The sequence below is a fragment of the Salminus brasiliensis genome, chromosome 2 (assembly GCF_030463535.1).
Source record: "Salminus brasiliensis chromosome 2, fSalBra1.hap2, whole genome shotgun sequence".
Taxonomy (NCBI): domain Eukaryota; kingdom Metazoa; phylum Chordata; class Actinopteri; order Characiformes; family Bryconidae; genus Salminus; species Salminus brasiliensis.
In genome coordinates, this window is record NC_132879.1 from 12724118 (window position 1) to 12748943 (window position 24826).

The 24826-nt window shown below is 40.3% G+C and overlaps 1 protein-coding gene across 1 annotated transcript in view; it reads left to right on the top strand.

Annotated features, from left to right (window-relative positions):
• The first annotated feature begins 11742 nt into the window (after positions 1 to 11742).
• The window catches only part of atp10b (ATPase phospholipid transporting 10B), a 45785-nt gene continuing 32701 nt past the window's right edge, over positions 11743 to 24826 (top strand). The window contains exon 1 of the mRNA XM_072673556.1: positions 11743 to 12137. Coding sequence (XP_072529657.1) covers positions 11743 to 12137 — 395 coding nt within the window. The remainder of the gene's footprint in view (positions 12138 to 24826) is intronic.

Consider the following 24826-nt stretch of genomic DNA (forward strand, 5'->3'; position numbering starts at 1 on the left):
AGTGCTAAATGATGAGTGTTCGGTACATGGAAGTGACAAATCATGTTTCCAACACTGTTGTACCTCCTTCCGAAGAAAATCCAGCAGAACCAAAACAGAGGCGTTAAACAGGCCATAACAGTCTTGACTGTTGATTTATGCCCCCGTTATTTGAATGCACCCAACCCACTAGTGAGAGCTCTAGTCAAAGCATCTGACTTCAGAAGAATATGGTGTTGTTGATACTAGAGAGCAGCTCATCACCTCCTCACTCTGCTAGTTATGGGAATACTGCTTTTCCTCTGCCAGTGTCCGCAAAAAGGGAGCTCAAACTCAGCACACAATGAATTAAGGCTGTGGAGATACACTTGGATTCACACTAGGCCAAAAGCTAACGGTAGCTTATGTTTGCTTTTACCATCTCCTCTCCATCATCCTCTCCCTCAAAAACAAACTGGACTACCCCAGCCAAACTAAACTGGAGCTAAACACATATCATCGAGGAAAGCACTGGCTTATTTTTTTACCAGTACCAATCAAGAAAGCCAACCCAGGGGAAGTAAGCGGGTTTGAAGGCTAAAAGCTAACCAGTTCTTCAGCTTCGTAACTGCACATCGCACTGAGAGGACACAATGGGAGGACAGAAATACTACCTGGTAAGACTAAAAGGAGTAATTGCTGTGTTTTTGTTACAGTATCAAAACAATGCAATAGTATGTGGGTTTTGTTAGCTGCAATGTCATAAACCAACCAGTAATGCAGAGCTTATCAGGTATTTTTCTACTATAAAATAAAAAGACAATAAGAACCAGTCTCATTCTGAGGCAAAATAACAGGGTGGTAAATAGGTTGTAATAGCGTGAAAGAAATTTAAATACCTTTACCTTCAAGAACCTGTATTTCTAACCTTTTGCATGGCAAGAGGTCATGGGATCTTTTCAGTCTGATGGCTCATAGTATTTTGTATTTGTAATTCTTCATTTTAGGCACATGCTCTAGGTGGACAGCCCCTGTAGCTGCCTAACCTAAGCTGGTTTAGATAAGCGCCTGCTAAATTGTCAAAATGTAAATGCAGGTGCCTACAGATCACTACTTCTCTCTGGATTTCTTTGAGTTGCGATTTAAAATGAATTTTTAAATGAATGATTTATAACGTCTGGTGAACTCTGCAATTTTTAATGGCACTTTATTCATTCTGAAAGATATCAAGGAGATTTAGTCTTTTAATTGCTGGAAATGCATTGTCCTGCCACTTTTTGGATCAGCTTAAAATAAGGGTGAGGATATTCTATATGTCGAAGGTGTGTGAGACACGTTTGAGAGTGTGTGCTGAGCTGCCTGTGAAGGGTTTTTTATCTTGGCTTTATGACTGAGTGGCTTCCAGAGAATACTGATAAAACCCAGAGAATATATAATGGATGAAAAAGCAACACATCCGCTCCTGTTGGGGGGTGGGGGGGATGAGTTCTCGTCCGTAGCCAGTCAGCCACGGGGGACATTAAGGCAGAAAGGCATGAACGTTCCGCCACACTCCCCAGTCCAAGCTGAAGAATGGCCCCGTAGGCCAGAAGGGCCAAAACATGAAAGGCAGGCAGAAATAGAGAGAAATTTCTACCTCCAGTGCTCCCCCCATAACACACACTCACTCACATCCTCTCTCTTTGCCGCAGTGTAGATACTGCCATTAAATAACTGTAAATAGTTTCTGAAATTGTATAACAGAAATGAATGTCCAGCATTTCACAAGCACACACTCTCTCACTCGATTAGGAACAAGAATGGTAGGAGTAGTGACTGTAATGTAATCCAGGTATTTTGTAAATGTACCTGTAATGTAATTGTAATTACTTACTGTAACTGTAATGGATTACAGTTACTATTGTTTTTTATCCTGATTATGTAACGCTGTTACATGTTACATGTATTCCATTACTTCCCAGCCCTGTTTATAAATATGAAAATGTGTACAGGTGTATGATAACCATGCTCAAATGATTTCTAAGTAGCCTTCATTTGATCATTTACTAGTTGCAATGTATTTTATACTGAAAGCAAAAGACATATCGCTGCTGTCCAGTGAAAAACATGTATCTCCATTTTTGTCCATTTTTAGTATTCTCCATGGTTTGAACCCTGTAGCTGTCCTGTACATGTAAATAATTCTGGATGAATAGACCAATAGAAATGCTCTAAATTGTATGGACCTCCATTCAAAGTTAACACTTTTGCTTTTCCCTGTAAAATCACCATTTTGGAAGTACATGTGTTTTATTGGAAAGGCGACAATATGCTTGTTATCCACAGTGATAAACCTGCGGACTGATAAATGCTCTCTAGTTTGCTATTCGAATCGTGGCCCTTTTAAAATGTTTAAAACTCCTTTCAGGACAAAAGTATTGAGACATTTGCTTCTTCATCGTCTTCATTCGAAATCAATGACATTAAAAAGAGTTTACCTGCTTTTGTTGGAGTAACTGTCTCTACTGTCCAGAGAAGGCTTTATACTAGATTTTTGAAGCATTGCTGTGAGTATTTGGTTGCATTCAGCAACAGCAGCATTAGTTAGGTCAGGATGTTGGATGATCGCCACCCCACCTCATCCACAACTCCCTAACCCATTCTAACAGTACTGGATGGAGAACCATCTATCATTTCAGAGAACACAGTTCCACTGCTCCACAGCTCAGTGCTGGGGGGCTTTATAATCCTGTATCCCATGCCTGGCATTAGGCATGGTGCCAATAAGTTGATGTTTATCTTCACCACATCTGCATAGCATTAGCATGGAAATATTAGTGGAATTCCACTTTTTTGTCTGAAAAACTGAATGATCCCCAAACAGCAGGACACCAATATTTATGTTGTTGCAGAAACTCTGTTTGCCCTTTATATTGATGACATCAGCAATGTCTAGCTGTGTTGAATGCAGTGGATCTCTGTTCAGGAGCCACTTTGAGTCTCTGACTGTAACCGCTGACAAAACCCTATGAGCCCAGGTGTTAAAATGTTAATTATATTTTTCTTGCGGGGCATTAGGGGATTGCTTTTAAATTGGAGGCAAAAAAATTCTCATTAATCTGAGGTGAAAATTGCTTTCAGTATTCAATGGCTTCATTTTTCCTCTTTATCCCACTGCTTCAGCTGGTGCTGTAAAGAAGCTAAATTCCCCCTGTGGAACTGTCTCTGTTCTGGAGCTCAAAAAGCTCAAAGCGTAGAGATCACAGTGTCATGTCAAATGCGGTTGCAGAGGAAATGTCTTGGCTGGAAAATTAAAGAGGAAGTTGGCCATCTCTGAGCCGGTATGGCATGTTGACCTCAGGAGTCAGGAGCTTGGTCTGACAGGTGCTGACTGCGGCAGAGAATTGAAAAGGCCAAAAAAATGTCCAGGTGAGAGCTTCAGGAACTGGGATGGAGTTAACGGTCTGCATGTGGGTCCACACCTCAGTTTCCCGCTCTTACAACAGTTTTACAGCAATTACTGAATAATTACTAATTAATTGATAGGAGTGACTGAATATATTTAGCAGTACTGAAGTATATTAGTAGTTACTGAATAGTTTATTAAAGTTACTGACAAATTCAGTGAATAATTCATTTTACGTAGTGAATATTTTATAGTACATACTGAATCATTTTTGTTACTTACTGAAAAATAATTAGTAGTAGTAATTGAACCATTCATAGTACAAAATAAATAATTAGTAGTAACTTAGTAGTAACAATCATTTTACTTGCAACCGAATAATTTCTACTAGTAACTGAATCATTTAGTAATCGCTGATTACTTTTAGGTCGTAAATGAATTTAGTAGTTACTGAATCATTTTAGTTGTCACTGAATACTTTCTGCTTGTAATTAAATAAATTATTTGTAGTACTTAATAAATACTTTTTACTTGTAATTGAGTAATTTTGATTGTTAATGACTTAGTAACATTAATTTAAGTAGTTACTGAATTATTTTAAATAGGCAGTTTAGTTTACCTAAGTACTTTTAGTAGCTAGTTTACATTTCATCATTTCAAGCGTAGCACCCAGGCTACAAAATAATTGTAATAGTTACTGAATTGATTTAGTAGTAAATGGATGATTCATACATGTTACTAAATACTTAATAGTAGATACTAAATAATTTGTAATAAAGTTTTTTTGTAGTAGTTACCGAATACATTTTACTGAACATAGAACACTTTTAGTAGATACTGCAAAATGTATAATAGATACTGAATTGTTTATAGTAATTACTGGATGATAAATATTATTCTTATTATTATTTTTCCTCTATCATCAATATCTCATAAAAAACTCAGGTGTACAGGTGTGTTCAGTCTCACCTTCAAAATGTGTTTCTGGTAAATGCAGCAGCTTCTTCTTTCTCCTGTGTATACAGTTGTGGACAGATGCTCAGAGTGACTCTCTCTGTGATTTTTACAGTGTTGTCACTGGGACACATTTAATCTTGCAGAAATAGAGCCAAACTGGACCATGTGTAGCCCTGCTGGGCCCCTTCAGCACATATATACGCACTCTCTGCGTGGAGCCAGTCACCCACTGTCACTTTACGCTACACGAATATGCAATATTAAAGGGGCGTTCCAGCCTAAAGCTAGCATTTACTATGTTATCTGTCATGTTATGTATAATAATATATTAGGCAGCACTGAATAGTGCAGCATCTCGAATTCACTGGTTGGACACAATTCATACTTTGTATCCTTTGTTGTGTTTTCATTCATCAGCATGTAGTAGGCAGTCACACTAAATACATCCTGTCTGCTGGCTTAGCCACTAACATAGATGCAATTTAGACATGACTGTTTTCTTAGCAGTGACATTAGTTATCTGGTTTTTATCCCAAAACGCTTGTTTCTCAGAAGATCTTCAAGATTCATCATCAGAAGGTTGTGTTCCTGTTTTTTAAACTAAAAAATCTCACTACAGAGACTAATGGGGCACCACTGTAGAAGGTAAGTAGACATGTTTACCACAGATGTTGTCACGTTGTTGACCAGAGTGACCAGAAACATTTGGATGCTTTAACAAAACTAATTAATGTGGTTGATTACCCAATGGTTGACCAGCCAAGTCATGTTTGGTATTTAAAGTTTGCAATGAGAGATGCTAGGCTAATGTTGCTAAGAAGCACTGTACTCCAGCAGTGTCATGTTGTTTCAGGTACATGCAGTTTTTAAGGATTTAGTAAAATAACAGGTAGACCTCATTAAAAGCTCTTGCAATTTATATTCTATTATGTTCTATTGATACTTGAAACATAATTAAAATGATAAAACTGGTAATACATTATCCACGTAATCTTCTGCATTATAGTACTATTCCACTTTCAAACTGAACAGAATGATGCCACACACTGAGCTGAGGGTAAATTGCAGTACCTTCAGTTACTCAAAATGAGTAAAGCTTCCCATTGTTCAGCAATGCAGAGTTTATTATTATCTGTATAAAAACAACCGAAGATCTTTGTGAATTTTCTCCAGGTTTTTGGGCATGTATTTATAAAGAAGAGATTGGTGATAGTCAAAGTCTAGTGTTGGTTAGCAATGTTAGCCTAGTATGTCCCATTCTAAACTAAAGAAGCAAACCTCAGATGTCAGACATGTCTTGGCTGATCAATAGCTTCTGGGCTCAGTGATTAATCATTTTCATTAGATTTTTCACCAAAACTATTTCTTTAAGGTCAGGGTTAGGCCTAGAGATATTTAACTGTAGCTAAGTAATACTTAGCACTGCTGTGCTTACACCTAGGTCTCAATCTGCAAATCCATCACTAAGATAGTTTTACAAGACTGTGTGTGTGTGTGTGTGTGTTTGCCTGAGTGAGTATGTGTGCATTTGTGTGTGTCCTGCTTTGGTAGATAAATGTAAGAGAGGCATGAATAAAGGGAAAAATCAGATGCTCGTCTGCTCTTTTAGCGTTTCCATGTCACTGCATGAATTAAAAGCTTACAGACCTTTGTCCTCTGCCTCAGAATTGGGGAGAGAGAGAGATAGAGAGAGAGAGATACAGAGAGAGAGAGCATCATGGAAGGGAGTTGGAGTTTTGCTTTAGCAGCTGCCACCCCCATACCTCCCCCCAGTGGAACGAGCAGCCCAGCCATATCCCGGGCCGATCCGGCTGTGCTCTACTGCTGCGACCCTGCGCTCAGCACTACTCTCCAAACACATGGTGCGCTGCAGGCACAGTGGAGCTAGTCCCAGCCCAGAAATGGTCTCTCTGTGTGTGTGTGTGTGTGAGTCTACACACAAGCCTGGATCTGTGGGAATGTATAAATTTACCCTTTTAATTACAGCGCATTATGTTTTAACCATGACTTATGGAAATGCAGTGGCATTTTTGCGAGCTGCACAGCTCATTCTGGAAGCAGAGCTCAGTCTGTGCATCACTACTAAACACTGCATTCATTTATCTATTTTAATCTCAGTACACACTTATCATCCACTTTACCCGAAAGCTCCCTTACATGTCCACTTGACTAGAAGCAGTTCCACTATATAGCTGTACAATTACTGTGTAATTGAGAGTGTAGCCTTTCTGTTGATGTACAGTTTAGTAATCCCTCTCAACCCTCACTCAAACCCAGGGTTAAAAGTAGGTGAACCACCCAAACGTACCCAAAATGAAACTGTGGTCAAAAACTGACAACTGTTAAAGTGCTAGAGAAACTCTACAGCAGCAGAATGGAGCTACAAGGGGTAAGGGGTCAGTCAGTGTACTTTAATCATCATTACATTGCTTATTTCAAAACTGTAAATATGTCAATTACTGTTATCATAAAGTTCATTCTCTATAATATAAAGGTCAATGCTAACTGGCACAGCCGACAAGACATTGGCCCTATCATCTAGAGAACGCCACCCTTGGCCAGGAGATCCCAAAGAGCATAATTGGCCTCACTCCGTCTGGGACTGCAGGATGGAAAACCCTCTCCCCCATCACTTAACATAATGCTAGCCAGCATGGGCATCAATTTCTTGACATAGCAGAGGTGGCAGTTAGTGTTCTCCTCCAAGTGTGTTCAGCTGTCTTAATGGTAGTTTGAAAAGATGTGGATGACTGGCTTCATTTGACTTAGAGGAAGCCTTCACACTCCCAGCACTGTAGTGTTGGTTAATAGACCTTGCTGGTCTAAGGGAATTTAAAATATTGTAATATCTTCTAGGCATTCAGGACTAAAAATGACAGATTTACTAGTCCATTTTATTGAATAGAATCATATTTGTATTGTAATACTCTTACTTCACTGTTACATTCTGGAAAATGTAAAATTACTTGTCCAGTGGAAATATTTGCTAGTCAGTATTTTTCATGGTAGATACTGCCAAGTGAGATCTCCCATTGGTTAGCCATTTAGGAGCTATGATTAACCATCAATAAAAATAGGAGCTGACAGTGGAATCAACCAATCACATTTTGATTAACAGTGGGTGGGACTGTGGGATTAACAGTGGGTGGGGTGCGTCCGGATTATGTACTAATGACTAATACTATCTAGTTTTTGAGAATGTAGTGTAATGTAGTATGTAATATAAGTGTCAAAACTGAGTCTACTCAATTATCCAAGATGCATACGTCCGGCTTCTGAGAGTGGGTACAGACACTATTATCCCACGATGCAATAAGAAGAAAGAGAGGAGCTACTCATGTCTGAAAGCATATTTGGCAGATAATGATGCAAGTGCATAGTAGTGCTTATCACTTCCTGTTAGTACAAAACAGGTTAATATGTTTATACTTGGTGTACTAACCTGCCAAACCCACACTATTAAGATTAGTATATAGAGCATACCTTATAGTATTAGTGTGTAGTAGGCAATTGGGACACAGCCATTCACTTTCAACTACACAGCATTTCTAAAATAGCTTTCAGGCACTAGATTCACAACCACTGCTTCATAAAAAGTGATAGATATTTGAACTCACTGTTCTGTACTTCAGTGTATTCGGGAAAGGAGCTAAACCTTATATAAAAAATCCAGGCAAACAGCTAACAGCACAAAAGTGAACTGTGTTCATAGCTTAGTTTTATGAGATGGTTGAAAATGATAGCATTGAAAATGGAGACTTCTTTGTTAAACAGCTAAACTGAAAAAGGACAAACGTTACGTTAAACAGCTTGTTTGTACATTCATCTACTGGCCACTTTATTAGAAACACATCTTTTTTCTCTTACAAACTGTAAATGTGCATTTTTGCTTTTCACTTGGTGCTTTATTATTGCTGTTAACTGTGCATTAGCACAGAGGTGTGATTTGACTGTGTTTGGATATTTAGGACCTAAACGGAATGCCTAACCAATGCTCATGACATACACTCTTATAAAATAAAATAAAGGATAAAATTAAAGTGTTATTTAGAGCAGTGCCATAGAAGGACCACTTTTGGTTCCCTAGAGAACCTTTCAGTTGAGATGTTTTGAGAGGTGTCTTTAGGGAACTTAGTTTCACAAGGCTATAGTATACAGTACATTGCATATTGGGACATATATTTCCTGTAATGTATGCAGCAGTGTTAATATAGCGAGGACACATCCCAGCCATGTTCTCCATCTTCCCCCCAAGAGCTTTGATTTCAGGTCAGCTGCATTAACACCTACTGTAATGAAGTCTCTAGAGGGGATTATGATTTAAGCAAGCTGCAGTCATTAACAACAGGCCTGTCATCATTATTAATTTACCTATAAGTAAAACAAAGGCAGAGGCAATATATCTAAAAGAACTTATTCTGCAATATCTAGAAAACACTAGCAGAAATGCTGGGCTGATACTCATCGATTTTGCCCTAAGCTAACAGGATAAAAGGCTTTACTTTGTTAAACAAGCCTGTGCAGCTGGACAGCGGAAATGATTTTGATGGGAAACCTTTCTCCCTTTCTAAGAAAAGACTACAAAGAGTGAATTACAGGCACTCAGATCATCAATACAGTATTTCCTGACACTGTACATCCACCATCCACTTTATAATTTAGTAGAAACACATACCTTATACATCCACTAGTTTCTACAAGAAGCTGAAAGATCCGCCATACCCTCTGCTTCCACTCACTTGCCACTGTTTTAAACCCATACCTTGTATATTCACTTATTGGCCGCTTTATTGGAAACACCTTCCGTATACTTTCCCTTTATTAGAAACAGCTTGTTTGTACATTCATCTACTGGCCACTTTATTAGAAACACCTTCCTTGTACTCCCTACCTTGTACTCACTGAAACCCACCCCTGTATCACCCTGGATCTACTCCAGAGAGATATAGCACACTATAGGCTCTAATACACAACAGCCCATGTAGGTCTTTATTATGTGGATTAGGGGTGTTTATATTTTTAGCAGGGTTGGAGCTAAACACTGCAGGAAGGATGATCTCCAAGACCAGGATTGGACACCACTTGCCTGTTGTTATGTCCACTACATACAGTACTGTTCGAAAGTTTGGAAACAATGTGTTCAATAAAATAACCTGTCCCAGAGCAGTCAGTCACAACAGAGATCATTTATATAGATTACTGTCCAAAAGTTTATGGTTCCTGAATAGATTCCTGAAGATTTGAATAGAAAAACACCCTATCTAGAGCAAGTAAGTGTTTATTTAGTAAGCAAAACAAATATTAACACACTAAACTTTGGTTTTCCATCACTGTATTTATTAAACATCTTCAAAGATCTCCTTATGGGGGTCTAGTGTTATTTATGGGTATCGTCCACACCTGGTTTGGCATATCAGTGCTTAATGATGGTAAATCAGGTGAGCTGCTGATGGACTTGAACACATCCTCACTTTGCTGGCTGGGGGTGTCCAGGAGAAACCTGGAATCAAGCTTTGTTCTTCAGATTAGCTCAAAAGGTCTCCACTACTTTCTTAAACATGAAGAACATTATATTGGTTGTTACTGTATTTACATTTACCTGCATCTGTTCTAACGTGATCAAGATTTTACAGGCAAAAACACTTCAGTATCAGTCTTAAAGGCACAGTAACAAAAGCTACTAATTAAAAAAAGGTAAAAAGGGCAAAAATTTTGGTACATAAACCCACACAAATGTCCATAAGTGGACCTCATGGACAACATACTAAAAAATAGGATATGGGCCCTAAATGTGCACTATATACACTATTACTGAATAGAAGACACTTGAGACGATTAAACAGTAGAGTAGGTGCACAATTACGGCAAGTAGCCCATCTGTTGTCCAACCCCCATCCCCCCTTACCCCATTTATCATTGGTCCGTTTCTGACCACCACTGATGAAATTCTGGAGGACGGCTAACACAAACTGTGCATTAACAGATGGACCAGCAAGGTGGAGCTACAAAGCAGAGCTTTTCAGTAGCTGGTCTGAAAAGCAGTGGTTGCGATCCTGTGTCACACCCTGCAGCAATGCTGAACGTAGCCTTCATTCCAGTCTAGCAAAGTGTACACACATGTGACTCGTGTGTGTGCGATGAGTGGAATGTAACTGACTGGAAACCCATGTTCTCAGCCAGAGAGCAGGTTTGACTGCATGCTCGGCTCCTGCTGAACAACACCTCACTTCCTCCTTTCTCGTAGTGCCTGCTGCTGACAGGGGGAACAGCAGGTCATTCCTTGAATCCAGCACAGTGCGCTCTTCATATGACCTCGTTCCACTTGAGGAACTTCACAGTATGGGCCTCAACTTGAGCTTTGAGCTTTAGCACATGAATCGTGGAATCTGTATACTTCAGCAATTGAGAGTAAATACAATTCAGCTTGGTTTGATCTAAATTGGTTCATTATGGAGAAACCTCTCAATTTCTGATAAGAATCAGGGGTCGGAAAGTGTCCAGTAAACCTCCAGTGAACTTATACTATAATTTATCTTCTGAGTTCTATATCTAATGTCGATGAAGATTACATTGGTCATAAAACTAAGATAATAGCAAATAAACAGTATTTGCGGGGACTATGTTGCTTTACAACCCCTTGCTTGTATCCCCTGTTCTGAATAGATAAAAAAAATAGATCTTTTAGGCTAAAATCTTTGCATAAAAGAAAACTGTAAACCAAAGTCTCAGGCCTCAGGCAGTGTATTCAGAATTGTGTGGTGCAATGCAGCTTTCTGTGATGTTGCTTTCCTGAGGTATTAGATTCTTCAGACATCTGGTTCCATTCACCACCACTGTGAACAGTTCAGGAAGTGTCTCCTCAGTGTTCACATACTCAAGCAGGATAAGTAAAGAACGTATTTATGAGTAGAAGTCTATCATTGTCCATTGCAGTAAATGTCCCCAGTGTGCTATCTGTGAGCGTTTAGCATTTTGCACTGGGCTCTTGTGGTATGCTGTGCTCTGACAGCATGCTTTCTCTTCTGACATCAGCCTGAGAAGACGCTATGCAGTCAGGGGAGTTTGACAGGTGTGCTCCGAGCTGCTTTCTTTCTTGGTTTCTCACTGAGTCTCCCTGAGTCTGTTACTCACACTGTCTGTCAGACCCACGCACACATGTAGTGGGGCGGGGGTGTGTTTGGGGGCGGCCTGTCGGCAGGTAGAGCTAAAGGAATACTCACCTCCTCTGTATTTGGACGGGTTTAGAAGACGAAAGCAGAAGGAATGAAGAGGAGACAGATGCAGATGAAAAGCTGGTGAATGAAGTTGGATAGAAACACCACAGCTGCCAATAAGAACTCTTGGGCAAGAGCGCTAACACTACGTTCATCTACTCTCAATCACTCTGGATAAGAAGGTTTGCTAAATGCGCAAATGGAAGTGTAGGAGACACCTGAGCCATCATGACTTGGACAGACTGTTGCTTCTGGACCAGATGGGGGGACTCGAATGAATCCGAGAGGACGCTGGTGTCAAACCTACCGTATGAAGGCCTGAAGTCCAAGAACCAGCCCAATCGGCGTTATGCGGGAAATGGCATCAAGACCACCAAATACACCCTGTGGTCCTTTATCCCCAAGAACTTGATTGAACAGTTCCGCCGCTTGGCTAACATTTACTTCGTGGGCATAGCCGCCCTCAACTTCGTCCCGGCAGTCAACGCTTTCCAGCCCCAAGTGGCCCTCATCCCCATAAGTGTCATACTGGCCCTAACCGCCATTAAGGATGCCTGGGAGGACTTCCGACGCTACCAGAGTGACCGGCAGCTAAACAGCAGGCCCTGCCTCATATACAGCAGGTAAGCAAGACCACCCCTCCACTACTGCCACACTTGGTTCCTTGACGGTTCTCGCTCTGAGCAGATTTCTAGGACAATTCTTCCGTTGGTACACTCTTCAAATTAAAGATACTTATCAAAGGGTTCTAGGACTGACGCCGTAGAAGAACCACTTTTAGTTCTATAAGAAATCGTGTTTGTTCGAGAGATTCTGAATGTCATGAACATTTAAAAGTTCGAATAATTAAGGTCTGATTAAAGTTCAAATTAAAGGAGCTTCTGATGACGGTAAGACTTGGGCTTGTACAAGAGATTCTGAATGTGAAGAACCTTTTGATTTGAGAAGAACCATTACTTCAAGTGAAGGTTCTTTAAATCTTCTAAGCCTGTTCTTCACAATCACATCTCTTTAAAGAATATTTTATCTAGACCTTTGGAGAACTTCAATGAAAGCCACAAAAACAGTCTGGATATCAGTGTAAATATCATCTTAGCTGCTAGAGAGAGAGAGAGAGCGTTGAGAGTGTTCAGTGTGATGCTCGCTCTACCAGTTAAAAATCATCCTCATGCAAAGATGCTTATGGCTTTAACATGGTCGGTGTCACAGACATGCATACATTTGAATATTTACCCTGAAACACAGCAGAATCCTGAACGTCTCTCTCTGTTGTTTGTTGACATTTTACGTCACTATGACGTTGGCATGTGATGTCTGGAAGACGTTGGGTGTTGGTTAACCTGACACCATGATTTAAAACCAACAGGCTTGTCCTGACATTGAATTTTGGTCACCTGATGTCGCGACTGACATTCAACCCAATCACAGTGTCTATCAATGTTGGTGATCAGCTGGCTGTAAGAGAGATTCACCAACCCGAACTGTGGCACTCTGCATGCTTTTTTGGGGGGGGTGGAAACTGCTGTGCCTTGTGAGAAGGTGCTGACAAATTTACACAGGCTTTTAATAACCCAGATGTGAAGCAGTTCTTCTGCTTGTGACTGTCTCTCTCTCTCTTTCTCTGTGTCTCTCTCGCTCACTCTCTCCTCCTTCTCTTGGCCTGTGTGTGCGTGGCACTGCAGGTTTTGTGTGTGTGTGTGTGTGCATGCGTTTCACTTCATCTGTGTGTTTCAAAACCCCATGGGAATTTTTGACCTAGAAATAAAATTTGTGTGGGAGATTTCTCTCTCTTTTGAAGAGCAGCGCAACAATGTCTCGCATCCAACGCATTGTGTGCATTTCGCTAAAAACCCTCATCACAGCGTTGCATCAGAGGGAAGAGAGAGAGAACGTCATTTAGATCTACTTTAGAACAACCCGGCAGAATAGCTGCTGAAAAAAAACAGAGTAATTCCCCACACAGCAGAGACTGAGAGGAGGAGGGCAAGAGAGACAGAGAGAGAGAGAGAGAGAGAGAGAGAGAGAGAGAGAGAGAGAGAGAGAGTGAGTATTGCAGGTGTATCCCGAGATATTATTCTTATTTTTTTTTAAATCGCTCCGAACCCATCACTTATTGCCATGGTTACATGGTGCCTCTCATGTATTTTGAGCCTATGCTTCATTTGGAGCCTCCCAGAGCGTTTCCATACGCAGGACCCCAGGTGGCCCACAGCTCAGCCGTACACTCATACATGCACACACACACACACACACCGGCCTGGGTCAGAATGGAGCCACGTCCTGTTCTGACATGGCTGCTTCGTCCCAAGGGCATTTTCAAAAAGCTCTCTTATTTGTCAGGAGAGGTGCTGTTTTTACTCGTTCTTTACTGTCTCGTGTCCAAAAAGTGCTCTAAGGACCCTGGAAAACATCCCTCCCACTTTCTAGACAAGCAGCTGCTGTTATCGGCTGCGCTTTTGGGGTTCCGATCACAGTGTCCTGGGAATCAGCTCCATTTCTGTACTCTGAAAAAACAAGGCCTACATTTACTGAAGTTACAATTGTGGTCAGAGGTTTATTGACATTCATCATGGACAATTTCAAAAGACTGACCTGCTTGAACACTGTCCAAATGTTTGTGGACACCCCTTCTAATAAATACATTCCGCTACTCTAAGTTGCACCCATTGTGCTTGTCTAGTCTCAACAAAATAGGACTCTGTGGAGCAGATAAACATGAAACTATTGGTAACCCGTGACTAATGTGGAGCAGTGGAACTGCGTTCTCTAGAGCGATGGTGCGCCATTCAATACGTTTGGGATGAGTTGGGGAGTTGGGGATGATGTTGGCGGGTGGTGATCATCCAACATCCTGACCTCACTAAAGCTCTTGTCACTGAAAGCAATCAAATCTTCACAGCAATGCTCCAAAATCTAGTAGAAAGTCTTCTTTCCTGGAAGGTAAAGACAGTTATTCCAACAAAAGCAGGATAAAGCCTTTTTTAAATGCTCTTGCATTTCAGAAGAAACAATGAATGAGTGTCCCAATACTTTTTGTCTATTTGATTTGAACCAATGTCCTTCTGATTGTTAATAAAATCTATAAACACAAATTAATAATAACTTTTTAAATTAATTTTCTTTGAGTTAGTTCAAGTTTTACATGCATATAATATATGCATATGCTTTGCTCTACGTAATGCTGTACAACATTTACTGTAGTATTCAGGACCCCGTATTCAGTGGTGGGACAATAACATATGCATATCTTCAAAAATAGACTTGAAAGATGAAATATGTCTTAAATATGAAACATGTCAGCTACTAGAGCATTTCAGACACTTTGCGCAACCTGAAACTATTTTACAGTTCCTATGCAGGACAACAACACAAGATTTTCCTCCACTGTTAATGCGGGATATCAAGAAAAGGATCCAGTGCTCTAGAACCTCTCCACAGTTTTTTCAGGTCTTACATAGTATCTTTCTCATACATGCAGAACACAGCAAAACATCAGAACAGACCGTCTCTGCTAGCGCAATGACACTATGTGTAGCTACAGGTTGTAAAAATGCTACATCTGTAAATAACTGTGTCATATACAGTCCATGAATTCAGATGCAGCAAAGGGCCTGAACAAAAGCCTTTCTCTCTGGTGTTGGGTGCTTCAAACATTCCAGCCTCCTGTCACCTAGAAGTCGCATGCGATGATACAAGCAGTCAGTTGCACAAACCTTGAAATGAATCAGCAGTGATGAGAAAAAAAACCTGGATTTGGATTGTGAGGGCCTCTGTCATAGCAAACACCTCTGTCATACAGGATTTAATAGCTGTGCTGGACCATGATGTAGATTCATTTTTATTTTCATATTAGGACCATTTTTCACTTATATGCTTGAACTGCATGTTCACATCAGCCAGTTTGCTAGTTATTTAGCTGCAGAATACCCTGACCTGGGCTTTAAGAGTAAATGCACCGTAATAAGTGTACAGCACAAGGTTAAAGGGACTATGGCTGCAAGCGTCAAGCTCAGTGTGATTCCTCCTCCACTCAAACAGCTACTGTTTGTAGTTCTACGTACTGAAACAATGCTGTTTTGAATATACACCAATCAGCCATAACATTAAAAACCACCTGCCTACCACTGCTACCTGTCTATTGACCATGTTAAAACCTAAATAGACTCTTAACTATCTGCCACTATTAATATCACCACTATTAACTATCATTACTCTCATTACTCTGACCATCACTGCCATGACTATATTAGGTTATACTATACCATGATTATTATATTATGATTATGAAAATGTTGCACACCAGAGCGGTTCAACACTATAGAGGGTCTGGTGACTTTTATCAATAACATAGAAATAGTTCAGACCAAAAGAGGATAGATGGGCCCCTCTTGAGTCTTGGTTCCTCCCAAGGTTTCTTCCTCCAGCTCTAAGGGAGTTTTTCCTTGCCACTATTGCCTTTGGCTTCTCACTGGAGGTCTTAGGTTTTTCAGGTCTTCTTATGTTGTTGATTTCTTGTCTTTTTACTAATTATTGATTGTGTAAAGCTGCTTTGTGACAACACCCATTGTAAAAAAAAAAGTATATATAAATATAGATATATAAATAAATTTGATTTGATTTGATTATTGTGTAGGTTCCCCTGGTGCCATCCGAACCAATTGAGGGGGATGACATCTATGAGACCTACAACAAGAAGGTGTTCTGTGGTATCTGACACCAATATGTTAGCAGCAGATCCTTTAAGTGCTATACGTTGTGAGATGGGTCCTCAATGGATCTCATCATTTGTCCTTGGGCACCAATGACCCTGTCGCCAGTTTACTGGTTGTCCATCCTTGAACCACTTTTGGTAGGTTCTGAACACTGTAAACCAGGAACCCCCCACCAAAACCTGCCTGATAGGGATGTGACAGTACACAAAAGTCATGGTTCGGTTCATGGTTTGAACCTCATCACCGACACACCGTTCCCATCCAATTACATTTCAATTGCATACTAATTATTGCATACTAATTATATAGTATTGCATACTATTTAGATTTACATTTACAGCATTTAGCTGATGCTCGTCTCCAGAGCGACTTACAAGGTTACTCATATTACAGATACAGGTGGGTCAATGTAGTGTTAGGAGTCTTGCCCAAGGACTCTTATTGGTGTAGCACAGCAGTCACCCAGACCAGGAATCAAACCCTGGTCTCCCACATGGTGTGGTAGTTTACTGGCAGGTAGGGGTGTTACCTGTTGCGCCACACCAACCACTGTAACCACATACTTATTGTAATAATGTGGGTTTGGGAGGTTAGTTCACCAGATATTAACATAGTAACCCGTTTCATACTAACAGGAAGTGATGACATGTTGCTCTGCCAACATACGTCACTACAAGTTCTCCTGCCACCGTTGTCGCTGCCCTTGCGTCATTATCAGCCACTTTTTTTCTATTTTTTCCAGACACAGGTAGCTCCTCCCTTTCTGTTTCGCAATGCAACAGTACAACAGTGTCCATTGTAACCACACTCAAAAGCTGAGCAGTTCCGAGGGTGCATCTTGGATATTTGAGTATACTCAGCTTTGAAACTTTCATCTATACTACATAATATATTCTCAAAAACTAGATAGTATTACTAATTAGTTCACTATTGGGACACACCCACTCTCTCAACACATTGCAGCCAGTGGAAGAGACAAGGAGGATAGAGCAGGGGCCTGATTACCATATTTACCCTAACAGTGCGTATAATGCATTCTGCGTGGGACTGCATGCACCGAACTGTGGTCCGTACTGTGACAGTTCAGTACAAATGTACGTACAGCCCTTACAATGTGGCATTTGTCAAAGTGGTTCAGATTCTAACACTTACACATTTTTCCTACTTCCAGTACAGCAACGTCAAGAACTGGCTGTTCACTTACTGTCCAATGTAGGTCCCACCCCTTCGCAGTTTGTACATCATACATCATACCATATTAAAGCTCTGAATCAATGAAAAACGTTAACAGTGATCTTTCATGAATAATCTAATCGTTAGATGCTCCCGTAAACCATTTACTGTAATATTCAGGACACTGTTTTCAGTGGTGGAATAAAAAACAACTTACAGTCTTTCCCACTGACTGACGTACCAGCCACTTTAGTAGAAATTCCTCTCTTAGCTCCACATTGCTGGTATTCAGTCAGAGACTGTAGCTCATTTACTGATAAACAGTCTGTGCTAGAGATCCTCTAGATGTTCATCAGTGGTCACAGAGATGCTTTTATCTGTATATTTTTGGGTGATGGACCTACTCTCAACCCAGGAGTGACACTGACCCCAAATAACGGACCCCATTGGACCCCTGTACTTAGTGTGTCATGCAAGACACACAATTAATGTTAAACCCAGGCCCTTAAACCCAGAGTCCTTTTCCACTTGTAAATTGACTTCTTTCCCATATGTTTGCTTCCCTGAAACCTCTAAAAACTCTCTGTCATGCTGTTAATGCATAACTTGCTATTTTAGGGTGTGTTCCGGACTGTAATAACCCCCCACCCCAGTGTGTTTTACCAAACATGTCACTCATCTATTCATTAAGCCCGTCACCTTTGAAGATGTGTGGAATGCAGTGGGCTCAGTAGAAGAAAAAAAAGGTTTACTGTACATGTACGTGTCACGTAGCTCATGGTGGAGATGAATGAGTACAGTAATTTTAGATTGCGCAAGATCTGCTTGGACTCAAAGGTTTATTGTTCACCTTAAGATTTTCAGAAGATACTGTTTAATAATAAGATACTGAATAATTCAGCAACTACAACAAAGCTGAGGTGTGTTATGTAAATGCCTATTTATGGGAGTGAGGAAATGACATGAGCCCACATACAGGCCTTTAGTGTTTAAAGGGTTAATATGGTGATGTTTTATCATCCAGCCAAATGCAATCAAATACATCGAATCACAACCTAACAACTTTTGGTTAAATAACTAATAATCTGAATGAATTATCAGTCAAATATTTGAGCAAGATTATTAGTCATTAACCAAATGTGACATGAGTGCATGTTACAAATGACCCCACAGGTAAATACATGCAAATACAGTTAATTAAAAGTAAATCTGTGTTTAACCACATAAATAATAAGATAAAGACATAAAGATACAAAATGTGCTTTAATTTGTGCAGATAAACTAAAACTACAACTAATGTTTAAAATTGACAGATTGAAAAAGATATTGTATTAAAAAAACATAACATTAAAACCCCCAGCCTCGTATTGTGTAGGTTTCCTAAAGATGCTCAGACCCAGTAGTCTAACCATTACAATTTGGTTCTTGTCAAAGTGTCTGAGAAACTTGCCAATTTGTCCTGCTTCCAAAACATCACCTACTAGAACTGACGGCTCACTTGCTGTCTAATATGTAGATCCCACCTCTTGACAGATGCCATTGGAACCAGATAATCAGTGTATTTATTTCACCTCTTAGTGATTTTAATGGTACGAATGGTCTGGTCTGTGTAGGCCTATTCGGGAAGATATGGGCTTCTCTCTTCATTTTCATATAGAGCCTGTCAAAACTGTTCTATATGATGATCATGGTGTAAAAACGGCAGATTTCTGTTCAAATGCTGTGAAACTTCACACAGGAGACTGCAGTGGAAATCCAAGGAAGTGACCAAAATGACCACAGCAACACAAACAGGCTGTGTTGCATTTCACCTGCATTTGGCTGTGCTCCCCTAATCAATGTGTTGGTTCACTTTCTCTGTGTTGTTTTACTAGTCCACCAAGTGTACAGGTGTTTTCACACCCATTGTCCGTTCGCTCTGGTCCGTATCAGTTAATGTGTTTGTAAACTTGGAGCATTTTTCCCTTGGTTGGAAAAATCACACCAAAATGAGTTACAACAAACCACGTGAAACCTTTCTCTCTGCTTATTGGTCAGACCTGCCTGGGGCGATAGCAAGAGAGTAAATACAGGAAGAAGGGCCTGTGTTCAGGAGCCTGTATATTTCTGTGCAGTTTAACATAGAGCAATGGCAGAGATGGCATTAGTCTATAGCTGCAGTGATGATCTGAGCAGTATACCAGGTTATCGGTGTGGTTGTTTTGGTCCGCAGTCAAGTGCGATTACTGTTCATACCTGCCCAAAGGAATCACACCAAGGGTAAACAAACCAGGGTCCGATTTAAGCAGGCTAAAAAGTGCAGGTGTGGTCCAGTGTACTGATCTCTGGTGCTACTGAAAAGTCTGGAAGTCTGTAATTCGATTCCAATGAGCACTGGTGAGGTTTTAGCCATGAAACATACAAGAATGTGGCCAAAATGAATTTCTACCCAAACCAAATGAACCAGCTGTGTTATATTTTATCTGTGTTTGGCTGTGCTCCAATAATCCATGTGTTGGTTCACTTTTCCAGCGATGGTCATAAAACTTGAAGTCACTGGTTCTAAGGAATACAGTTTAAGAGCAAATGTTTAAGTGTAAAGAAGACATATGCAGATGTGCGCAGCTGTGCCGGGCAACACGACCAGAGAGGTGCTGTCTCACCCTTAGACACAGCCTGGGAATAGAACCGCAGGTGCTGCCCAAATATTATTATTTTTCACACTTACGCACATCCACTGACAGCCGTGTGCCAGGAATAGATGACTTGCTTATCACAAACTGCAAACACTCGTCTTTTTTAAGGAATCCTTATCACAGGCATGATCACACACATACACACATAGACACACACACACATGAATGCTGTTAAAAGAAAGTGTTTCAAAATATTCGAAACGATGGCATCTGAGCTGTCGCTAAATTTGAGATGTCAAGACTCGCAGCTGTTCTCAGGCTGTGAGAGAAGTGTTAAAGCAGTGGTTTTGTAGGCCTTTGGAGATTTGCCTGATAGTGTCATGATACTGTGATGCCATTAGTGCGCCATGTGTTCAGAACGAATAATAGAAACTGCACAAAAATACAATATGTAATCCCTAAAACCAGCCCAGGTCTTTTCTAAATGCTCAGCCCAGTGTGGTGTTGATTGTTGAAAGCGCTCTGTTGCTCATATAATGCCTACACAGCCGTATTCTGTTGCAAGTCCCCATTGTAGTTACGCAGAGGAAGGTGGAACCTTAACTAAATTGGAATTAATTAGCGCTGTTGGGTGGATTGAGCCCAGTTTTCATTGTGATCAGCACTATTTTAATGACTGTTATGTCTGGTACTTCAAAAAACAACTTGAGTGAAAATGTTTTTCAGCAGCACCTGGTGAACTGCATTTAAACTGGACCAATTAAAGGACATTAAGGGACCCTGGATGTGCAGCTGAATGGCTTGCGGTAATGATGTGTTGTGGAGAATAATGATTACTTGTGATTTTGAATGATGAATATTAGGTAGTTAGCATTTTGTCCTGATAGTTTGCTTAAAAAATGTTCAGGGCGTTTTCACACTTGAGCTTTTTTCCAGGCCCTGAGAGTTTGTGATGTTTGACTGAGTGTGAAAGCTGATTTCAAGACCAGGTGTGGTCCAGAGTACTGATGCCTGGGGCTGCTGAAAAGTTTGGTCTGGAATTCGATTCCAGTGAGCCCTGATGAGGTCCACAAGAAGTGTGAAAGCTACATGAAAAACGTTGTCTACACGTCTGAAAAGGTTCCTGCATGAGGTCGTGCCATACACTACTGTTGTTCATAAAATTCTTGTCGTTCGCATATATTAGCTTGGAAAAAGCCAGGGTCAGAGCACAGGGTCAGCCATCCCACAGCACCCCTGGAGCAGAGAGGTCTAAGGACCAATGGCGCAACAATGGCAGCTTAGCAGACATGGGTATGGAGCCAATGACCTTGTGATCAACAACCCAGTGCTCTAACCACAGAGCCACCAAGTTATTGGCAATTTATCTATATATTGTCCAAGAAAATGCCATTAAAAGTGATGATGTGTTATCTGCCATGTTGCACAAAATAAACATACCAAGGTAATGTGTGGAACTGAGCAATCAAAAAAAAATCCTGTCTAAAAGTGCACCTGCCATAATGAGCTCCTCCCCCAGATGAGCTCAGAATCAGTCCTTTGTGAAAACCGAAGTGTGACAACACCTTCAGACTAGCAGGATCTTTTCTTGGAAAATGTTAACGTGATGGAAGAAGTGTGGTCACTTACTCTCTTCTCTCATTTACACTTTTAGGCGAGGCAGTGGGTTGAATTTAAAAATAACCTGGATTCATATAAAAAAAAAAACACAACACATATTTAGTATTGTCAGGTTCTTATGACCTAGATCTAGATTTATGGAATGCTAACCCCAGCATGCACTGTTTTTCATGCACTAAAGCATACAGCCTTCTCCGAACATGTACACAGTTTCTTTCTACAGAACTTACATACCATATTTTTCTGCATATTGTAGACACAGTTCTGATGTACATACTATACATAACTTAAGGAAATTAACAGTAATTGTGCTTTAGAATGTGCCCCAGTGTTTCTCTGTAGTAGATGTTAACTTGTTTACAAATTAGAAAATCAAAAATGCATGTAATTTAATCAGAGGTGCCCAAACCTTTGCTCAGGACTGTTTATTCTCAATATATTTCATAATGAAAATTGAGATTTGTAATGGATGCTCCAATCATGCTGGTTTAAAAACAGCCAATTAGGGTCATTTCCATAACCAATCTCTGGGTCAGTATATTGTAGACTAGGGTTAAACTGGCCCAGCATGATTGAGTTAAATGGATAACATGCAAGCTCACAAGAGTTACCCTAATGCTGTGTATTGTTACTTATTGTTACCTAGCTGTTCAGTTATGATCTCAATCTGTCCAATTAACACTTTATTCAGTGTCCAGTGTGCCAAGCTGATCTAATGACCTGGCGTTCAGCTAGAAACTAAGAAATATCATAAAATGGGCTACCCTCCAGTAAAACAGTGCCAAAAACAGTATAACTTTATAACAAGCTCACTCTCACCAAGTAAAAGCACATCAGTCAAACAACTGCTTGGAATAATGCCATTTGTACTTTAATAAAACACACATCTTAAAATGTTAATGAAATATGACAATTTATGACTGTTTAAAGCTATGTTGCAGACTCTGTTTAACCAAATCTGCTTCCTCATGTGCTGTTAAAGGCTGAAAACTGACCCATTGGCTTGGTTACTGTGACACAATAGCTACCCCAAAACTGGGCTTCACAATAACTACCCCAAAACTACCAGCACTGCACAAATAAATAAAAAAAAATGAACAGACTGGAAATCAACTCAGCATTTGAAAAAAAAATAATAATAATAACCCAGCCACACTAATGCCTTTTCCCTACTGTTTATATACACCAGCTGTGCAGAATATGTGCGGCACTAATGCTTTTAACTGGGAAAACTCCAGCACCAGTGTTCAGGGTCAGTACACTGCATCTAGTGTTCTTCCAACAAAACAACTTTGTCTGAAATTCAGCAGAAAGGTCCAGAAATCTTCTCTCATTTTTGAAAGGCAAACATTCCTTTGTCAGCCGTTTCCAAGAGTACGCCTTAAATGTCACATCTTAGAAACTAAGAATATAGAGATAGGTCAGAAACATAGAGATGACCCACAAGAAACCCTAATTTCTCCACTATCAATTGACTATCTAATTTGATGACTATCAAGTTAGCTCTAAGTTGAAGTTCAGTAGGCCTTAAACACATTATCCAGCACACATCACTGACATACCTTCAGGCCCTGTGTTTACATAGCACAGTGAGTAGTTTGTAAGAGAGCCTATCATCTGTGCACAACAGTGACACTAATTATGATGTGGCTGTTGTCTGTCAGGCCTTTGTGTAGCAGAGGAGTGGCTGATGTGGCATGCTGTAGACATCCTACTGAGGAACATTCCCCGTCCTGTCCAGCATGTAGTACTGCATGCCTGATGAAACTGCCATTACAGAGGATTCCTCCTTTTCTTGTCCTTCTCCTTCTGCAGCTCCTCTGAGGACATACCGTGAAGCTTTTAATGCAAAGTCAGAGCAGTGTGACATCAGACTTGAACATCCCCACCCAGTCCAGTAACAGTGCCTATTTTTAGACTGTGAGGTTTCTGAACTCTACTGAATTTGTGGAGTAATGTTTAATTTTTACAGCGATCGTTAATGACACAAGTCGTCTTCTTGTGTTCCCAAAGCAGCATCGTCTATGAATGTTGACAACATTCAGACCGGGATTTGGATTTTATGCCCCACTAACGGTCTATGTATCTATCTATCTATCTATCTATCTATCTATCTATCTATCTATCTATCTATCTATCTATCTATCCATCCATCCATCCATCCATCCCTCCATCCCTCCATCTGTCTGCCTGGTTCTCTATTTGTCTGTCTGTCTATCTGTCTGTCTGTCTATAGCGATCGTTGATGACACAAGTCATCTTCTTGGTTTCCCAAAGCAGCATCGTCTATGAATTTTAACAGCATTCAGACCAGATTGTCACCATTAAGACAGTGTTAACTTGTTTTTCATTACTGAGATGTAATATATATCCTATACTATATTAATCATGTTCTTGGTGGTTGTAATCTAACATTTAGGGGGCAGCTGTGGCCCAAAGGTAACAGAATTGAGCTTGGGCCCAGAAGGTTGCTGGTTGAATCCCCTGAGCCGTCAGGAAACGGGGACTCAATATTCACAGCTGGGGTTCCCTTGTAGGGTTTTTTACATGCCGCCCAAAGGCACCCAACCCCAATTGCTCCTTGGGCTCTGAAGTGGCTGGCCGCCATTCCAGATTTGTGTGTGCATGCTGCCCCTTGTCACTAATGTGAGAATGTGTGTGCGTGGTTACTGGAAAAGATGGGTTAAACGCTAAAGTCTGTTGGACTGCTGTGCAATTCCTGTAAAGTAGATGAACAGCAGATGAACAGCTCCCAGGGAGAGCTAGTCAGGCCACACTACAGCTTCCATAGAGGGGGGTTAGTTTAACATACTGTTACAACTAAACCCTCTAGATTGCCGTCTAAGAAGTCTATATGGACAAAAGTATTGGGACACCTGCTCATTCATTGTTTCTTCCAAAATGAAAGGTAATAAAAAGAGTTTATACTGCTTTTGCTGAAGTAACTGTCTTAATTACTGAAATAACATATACCGTGTTCTGTGCAATTGATCTGTATAGAGTAGGCACAAAGAAAATCATTTTACTTAATTATTTCATATTAATTAATGTATGAATCAAGAAGTAAATAGTACATGAGAGGGGGGAGTCATTTAGTTAATATTTTGTACTGATTCAATCATGGCATGTTAAATATGTTAATTCTCATCAAAAAATCTTATCAAATCAAAATGTGACTGACTAAAAGGCTCT